The 8,055-nt window shown below is 29.7% G+C and overlaps 1 protein-coding gene across 1 annotated transcript; it reads right to left on the bottom strand.

Moving 5' to 3' along the window:
- Window positions 1-6,294: 6,294 nt before the first annotated feature.
- Window positions 6,295-7,419, bottom strand: LOC130677782 (protein cueball-like). The gene is made up of 4 exons (XM_057484638.1): window positions 7,253-7,419; window positions 6,923-7,174; window positions 6,563-6,811; window positions 6,295-6,441 (listed from the first exon to the last, which is right to left on the bottom strand). Exons 1-4 carry the CDS (start codon window positions 7,278-7,280, stop codon window positions 6,437-6,439), a joined length of 534 nt encoding a protein of 177 aa, XP_057340621.1. The 5' UTR covers window positions 7,281-7,419; the 3' UTR covers window positions 6,295-6,436.
- Between the last annotated feature and the right edge of the window lie 636 nt (window positions 7,420-8,055).

The following is an 8,055-nucleotide window of genomic DNA, read 5'->3' as shown; positions in this document are numbered from 1 at the left end:
TTGGGGATCGGTTTTTTTTGTTTCATAAAGTATACATTGAAGATAATTTTCCTAAATTTTTATTAAAAAATATTATGTTGTTGCGAAATTATAAGCATTTATGTGGAGCACCAAAAAAATTTCCCCCACCACGGTCTCATCTCTAACTCAAAAACGGATTATCTGAAACAAAAAAACCAAACCGCGTTATATTCTGTATGCGTGTGGTTATCTTTGAACGTAGGGGATTTTGAAAATTTGGATTTGAACAAAAATGGCGTCGTCTTAAAATTTTTTTCGTTTGTTTTTCTCATTTTTTTGGATTCAAACAGCCGTAAAAAATCTTAAAAATCAAAGTTTTCAAAATCCTCTACGTGCAACTTTAGCTACTGTTTAGACGAATACGAAAAAAAAAGTTGCGAATCGGTTCATATTTATGCAAATTACAGATGAGATCAGTTAAAAAAAATAGTTTTGAGAAAAATGCGTTCGAAGTTTTTAGTCGATTCTACGGTCAGTTGACGTGCTGTCACAAAAATGACTATAACTCGAAAAATATTCGGAATTTTTATATAAAACTCTAGATACATATTTTTGAATATATAAACTTTGATTTAAAAAAAAAAAACAATTTTTTTTTTTTTAAATTTCACAGTAGCTATCTCCCTTAAAACACTCGAATTAATTGGAAAATTTTAAAAACTTGAATATTCCGGCAGTTATCGAGTTATTGAAAAATTCGAATTGCAAGTCTTTGAGTTGTTAAAAAATTTGAATTATTCGAAAGATCTGAATTAATTGAACGGTTCAAATTGTTCGCCAGTTGTCGAATTATTTAAAAAATCCAAATTTTTCATCAGTTTTCGAATACTTGAAGAATTCAAACTGATCGCTAGTTTTCGAATTATTCCAAAAATCGAATTATTGCAAAATTTTGAATTGTTCAGCAGTTTTCAAATTAGGGGAAGGGGGGGCAAAATGGGCCCCTTAAGAAAAAAATTTTCAAATCCTCAGTTTTTTTTACTTGTATTACTTTTTTTTACTCCCTCTCCAAGTATTTGACGTTAATTTGTTCTGTCCATTAAGAATAAAAAATTAAAAAATGTGGGGCAAAATGGGCCCCCTCAAAAAATTTTTATAATGCGAGTTTTTCAGCTTATTTCACTTTTTTTCCTTCTGCTGAGTTTTTGGTGTTAATTTGCTGTGTCTATGAAAATTAAAAAATCCTGAAAAGTTGGGAAAACGGGCCCCCAACAAAACTCAATGTATGTTTGTCGCTTGTTTTGTGTTTTGAAACTTTTTGTTGTGTGTTTAGTATAAAAAAGAGTTGATAGTGAAAATTTGGACCTAAAAATAACTTAATTTCATTACTTGATTGCTTATATTTTAATTATTTTCGATTATATAGAATGAATTGTTTTTGAAAAAAATAATAGTTAGTAATGCTGTTGAACTCGTGACCTAGTTTGCCTCTTATCATAATTCTTTAATCATATCTGTTAAAAAAATTTTAGGAACCCGTTTGGCTAAAAAATATTCGTAGGTTTTCAAAGTCTAGACAGCCCATTTTACCCCCTCCCCCCAACACTTTTCATGTTAAAAATTTTGAGGGGACCATTTTGCCTCAGTGGCCCATTTTGCCTCAATGTCCCATTTTGCCGCTTCCCCGCCCCAAACACTTTTCATGTTAAAAACTTTGGGGGCCCATTTTGCCCCCTAATATTTCGAGGCATCCAAAATTTTAGGGGGCCCGTTTTGCCCCCAGGGGCCCATTTTGCCCCCCCCCCCCTTTCCCTGTTAAAAGATTCGAATTATTCGATACAGTCGAATCGTTTGTCAGCCATTGAATAATTCAAATTATTCAAAAAGTTCGAATTATTCGTCAGTCATTGAATTATTTGAATCGGTTGCCAGTTTTTGAATTATTCGAAATATTCGTCAGTGTTCGAACTATCGAAAGAATCTAATTACTTGAAAGTTATGAATTGTTCGCCAATTTTCGAATTTTTATAAGATTCAAATCATTCGATACGGGCCGAATTGTTTGTGAGGCATCGAATTATTTCAATTGATCGAAAAATTTGAACAGTTCGAATTATTAGAAAATTACAAATTGTCCGCCGATTTTTTACTTGTTCATTGATTTTCTGATTAGTTAAAGAATCCCAATTATTTGTAATCGATTGTGAAAAAAAAATCTCATCTTTAGGAGTTCGGACCAAACATTCGACCACGAAACGAATAATTCGAAAACTTACGAAAATCTTAATTATTCGATCTTATCTCATTCGACCACTACTCAGACACCTGAGAAGTTGCTCTCACTGAGAGAACAATTTATTTGAGCCAAATAAATATTGTTTCAGGCAAATAAATTCCATATTTGAATGGACCTAAGAAATACTTATTTAAGGTAGTTCACTCGTGATATTCGTAGCCCAAAGTATAGCGTAACCGTAACTACAAGAAATTAGAGATACTCGATGCCAGAATATTTTATTTTTGTGAGAAAATTTTTAAATATACCGATTAGGGTGATTCAAAAAACAAACAAATTTTTTTTTTTCTTCCAAACAGGTTCAAAAGTTTCGTTTAGATGAAAAAAGACGCCTGTGAAAATTAGAGCTCTTAATATTAATATTAACATTGTCCGTGTTGGATTCTCTGTACAAAAATCAATCTTTATTCTTATATATGTTTTATATAAGATTTCTCTTTACTAAATATTCTGTTCGAAATATTATTTCGAACAGTGTCGCATTTAAGTCGTAGTATATATATTTGAGTTGAGTTCAAAATGTGTATATGTTTACTTAAAGAAAGGAAAGCTAGCATGGATCAAATTTTATGACCTTAGGTACTTGGGTCGACGAGAGATTCCAAGTAAATGCAAGGCAATATGTTTTTCTTCATTTACACTCATATATATATATATATTTCGAACTTAGAGATCGTTGTTATACAAAAAGAGGAGAGGTTGTTGGACCTCAGTGTTAAATAATATTAAAAGAATAAGTTAGTCTAAGCTAAATCTCTTACGAGTGAAGACATACCCTAGAGCGCGTATTTCAATAAAAGATATAATATTCATTTGTTTAATAAATTGATTTGTTTCATTCACGATAACCATACCTAAATTCCCAACAGTCCGCATTGCACTTTTCTATTTCCCATAAGAATAACATGGGAAAAATTTTTTTTATGTCTTCTGATTTTTATAAGTAGCTAACGATGCGTCATAGGAATAATTGGCAGGCATATTTTTGTAGGGAATTGAATGCTCTACAAAAAAAGATTCTTATCATTTTTTGCGGAATCTATTTGTTCAAAAGTTATTTGAGGTTGAAGTCGAATTCATATTAAATTTTGAGTTTTTCTTACTTTTCCGGCAAAACTATCAGACCTATTACAAAATATTATGGGACCTATTTTGTAGACAATTTTATTCCCTAGAAGTTATTTTCAATAAAGTTTTTTCGAATTCCGCATTGTTTTCTAGTTATTTTTATTTGAATGTCAAGCTCTTAAAATCGATCAGAAGACTATTTTTTTTATGAGCATGACATTAAAATAAAAATAACTAGAAAACAATGCGAAATTCGAAAAAACTTTATTCGGTATAACTTCTAGGGAATAAAATTGTCTACAAAAAATGTCCTATGTTATTTTGTCATAGGTCTGATAGTTTCGCCGGAAAAGTAAGAAAAACTCAAAATTTAATATGAATTCGACTTCAGCCTCAAATAACTTTTGAACAAATAGATTCCGCAAAAAATGATAAGAATCTTTTTTTGTAGAGCATTCAATTCCCTACAAAACCATGCCTGCCAATTATTCCTATGACGCATCGTTAGCTACTTATAAAAATCAGTAGACATAAAAAAAATTTTTCCCATGTTATTCTTATGGGAAATAGAAAAGTGCAATGCGGACAATAGTAATATTAATATTAAGAGCTCTAATTTTCACAGGCATCTTTTTTCATCTAAACGAAACTTTTTAACCTGTTTGGAAGAAAAAAAAAAAATTTGTTCGTTTTTTGAATCACCCTTATACCGATACACACTGATACAATCACACTGATGAGTATAATAAATGTGGCAACGCTGCAAATATTCATATAGATGATCTATAGATTTAACGTATAGGTAGTAATATTTATATAGTGTGGTTTGAATGTACATACAGTTTGTTATTGTTGACAATTACATGTGATTGCATTTTTTGGTTAAGCTGAAAATAAATTTGAACAGTACCTTTTGATTGAGTATTTAAAAAAAATAATGCTTTCTTACATAAAAAATAAAAATATAGCGTAATTTATTTCTTTAATCACTATGCACTCTCTAAATATACATAAGGGAAATCAGTGAATATTCACTAATTCTGAGTGCCAACCGAACCACTTTTTGAAATTAGTGGTTCGGTTTGCACTTGGAATTAGTGAATATTCACTTATTTTCACTAATTCATGTTTAGAGAGCACTGTGGTCACTGATCACTTTGTGTAACGTATAGTCGGTAGTAGAGAATTGGGGATTATTTATGTATTTATTGTTGAAAAAAATTTATTGAATGGTTGATTTGAAAATAAATTTTATGGTATTATTTTATTGCTTGCAGCAATGGCAATAAATGAATATTTATTCTAACTATTAAGTTACGTATTATAAAAAAAATATGAAAATTTGTTTTAATTTTTCTGAATGACAATTACCTCATATTCATTTTTCATGAAAGTGAAAGTAGTAGACATTAAACAATATTGATTTTTTTTTTGTAAATAAATAAAATTTTTGTAGGAAAAAAAATCATGTGAAAAATTTTTATGCATATTTTAATCATTTTTTCCTACTTACTAGTAATTATTCGCTTATAAAAATTACAAAATTTTCGGAAGTCTGCTACTTGCGGTTTCATAATCTTTCAGGACTGTAAAGCTATCGGAAAAGTCATCATTAAAATAAGTTAATATCAAAAAAGAATATTTTTGTTTGTTTAATATCATTGAATTCATGTTTAATATTCATAGATATTATTTCAAAAAATTTTAAAATAAATTTTCAACCTATAGTACATTCATGTTCACAAATTAACCTAATAAACTGACATTTGAAATTCTGCGCGTTAAGTATGACTGCAACGTTGCCAAGTTCTGATTACTGAATCCCACCACACGTCAAGTGTTTTGAAATTATTTGTATTTTAAAAATCTATATTTTTCAAACAAATCGATCAAAAAATTTCGAGCTTTTTTTTTTTAAAATTCTAATTTTTTTATTCACCAATGCATAAATTTTTCAAAAAAATGGTAAAAACCGTTATCTAGATATTCAGGAAAATTCACGTCTTTTTGATACTTGGTAGATCTTCAGCATGTTAGCTATGCATTTTTTGCTTGTTAATACCTCGTTTTACAATCGGTGGAAAAATTTTGTTTTTTTCCATTAAATATAAGACATTTTTGATAATCTCGTGTTTTGATTTCATCGCATTCCTAATAAAAGTCGTTTTGCGAGTGAACTACCTTAAGGTAAATTATGAATTTGATTACCTTCTTCGATGCATTTAAATGAATTTGGTTCAGTTTGTTTGCAAATATCTGTTTGATCACAGCAGGGACGCGTAATATTTGGATCACACTATTTTAGAGAAGATAATAAAAAATTCATTTTTATTTTGTATCCATATGAAAAGAAATACTTACATAAGTATTTCTGATGACACAATGACTATCATAAGCTCTAGTATTTAATAAAGGATTAACAAATGCTACTATTAGAGACAATATTCTACTTAATATTAACAACATTTTGACGGACTTTTGTGAAATAAAAAATCTAAATTATGGTTGAAGGTAGAAATAAATTTAGTGTTTTTGTAAAAATCATTTTTTATGTGTTACCATATTTTTTAAGCTAAATTAATAAGTTTTGCGGTAACTTATACGTTTTTGTATATCCAACTGTACTACAATTTTCAATGCCTTAAACATTTATTAGTCTGTTAAATCGAATCAAAAATTTTATTTCGACAAATTATATATACATATATAGGAAATTCTGGAGCATAATAAAGGACCTATCACTACACAAAATCAATTACTATACAGTTCGAAGTGGCCAAGTGTTTAAGCGGATGTTGTTGCAACAGGATTCGGTTCTATGAGTATTCCATTCGTATTTCCAGAAGTTTCGCAGAACTAGAAGTTTTGCAGAGGTAAAAAAATCCCCTTGTAGCAACAAGACTAATCTTTTGATCTTAACAAATTCAATCTTGTCATTGTATATGCATAAGGGAATTTTTAAGGTTTTTCCTATTTTTTATTAAAACCGTTTACAAACTATAATGGAAATGTTAAAATGACAATTCAATGACTATTTACCAGCAGCCGCTTCGTGGTCCATAGGAAAAGCCATAGTGATGATAAGAATAAGCTTGTCGATAGGGTCATACGTTACACTGTGAAGAATAAACGATATGATTAAAAAATTCATCATATAAAAGTCTTTATAATTTACTAAATCTGACTTTGTGAGATTTATATCTACGAAATATTATTATCTGTGACAGTTTTGATTACCTGGTAAGCATAGATTACCGGATACAGCTATGAAATTCTGTTTGCATTTACACTGAAAATCGATACAAGCTGAATTGGGAACGAAGCATTGGCTATCTTTCCAGCAATAACCTTTTAAAAGTGGCAAGCATGTCGATTGATTAATTGAAATATTGTTTGAATTGCATCGACATTTCTTGTCTGGACAACATTTATTATGCCATGGATCACCGCAATCTAAATCTTCATTGCATACATACAAGTAGTCAACTGAAATTAATCTAAGTCATGAATTCTGTTTATGGTGCATAAAAAGATTTTCGCGTGTAGAATCCTTTGTTCTAATTATTTCAGTACACTTTTAGTCCAAAAATTACTTACTTGGTTTGCACTGACTTGCAGAAACAGATTGAAAGTTATGTTTGCATTGACATTTATTTTCAACACAGATAGAAGAATTGAATCGACATTCGCCATTATTCAAACAATGTCCATCTAAAAAAGGGACACATTCAAATCTGTTCAATGCATAGTAATTGTCTCGACAAACACAGGTATTATCGATTGAACATACGGTATTTTTTATTCCGACATAACAATCATCATCCTTGTGACACATTCTACCAAGCGACACTAATGAAGAAATCGAAATTTTAAATATTAATTTCTGAATAGATTATACTATAGCTAATAGTGAAAAGTTATATTTACTACGGTCACATTGATATTTGGTTCTCATGACAAATTTATTTGCACATTGGCATTTATTATTGATACAAACAGTATTATATGAAATACATTCTTCGTCTGAATCACAATATTCATCTATAAGTGCTATACATTTATCATCACCGAGAGCAATGTAATTTGATTGACAAACACATTTGTGATATGTGGAACATTTTGCATATTTAATGCCTACACAATGATCATCTTTGTAACATGGTACTTTGAAATGTCCTATAATCAATTTTTATGTAATTTAACACCAGATAATGACAATTCTTAAAATCTACGAATGTTTTCACCTGTTTTTGGTATACATTTATTATCGAATTGAGGTGCGTAATCAAAGTCACATTGACATGCATTTTTGTTGCATATTGAATGGGTGGGCGCACATTGTTGATTGTTTTTACAATATTCACCTAAAAGTGGTGCGCAAGCTGTTGCATTCAGCATATCATAGTTGTCTTTACAAGCACATTCATCGCTTACGCATTTCGAACCCAGTATTTCTCCGCAATCTTCATCTATCATGCAGAACCTTCCGATAAAATCTAAGTTATCGATCAAAATTTAATCTCTTTCATTGATCAATTAAAAAATATTGAGTTAAATTAAAATAATCACATCATCAGATTCGATAAATTTATCAACTTACGTGATGTACATTTGTTGTTTGAAAATTTTATAAAACCATCGTCACACACACATATATTATTTAAACAAAAAGAATTGAGAGTTGCACATTGTCGGTTTTCTGAACAATAACTACCTAGTAATGGTCTACA

This window comes from Microplitis mediator, chromosome 11, assembly GCF_029852145.1.
Source record: "Microplitis mediator isolate UGA2020A chromosome 11, iyMicMedi2.1, whole genome shotgun sequence".
In the NCBI taxonomy this organism is placed as follows: Eukaryota; Metazoa; Arthropoda; class Insecta; order Hymenoptera; family Braconidae; genus Microplitis; species Microplitis mediator.
The sequence above is the reverse complement of the archived record's forward strand: the minus strand, read 5'-3'. Positions and strand labels throughout refer to the sequence as shown.

Excerpts from the sequence above, each read along its gene's own strand:
- LOC130677782 (XM_057484638.1), bottom strand. The coding sequence starts at position 7,280 with ATGAGAACCAAATATCAATGTGACCGTA. Across the intron at positions 7,175-7,252 it reads CAAATATCAATGTGACCGTA|TGTCGCTTGGTAGAATGTGT; the intron begins GTAAATATAACT and ends TTTCTTCATTAG. Across the intron at positions 6,812-6,922 it reads TGCAAGTCAGTGCAAACCAA|TTGACTACTTGTATGTATGC; the intron begins GTAAGTAATTTT and ends GATTAATTTCAG.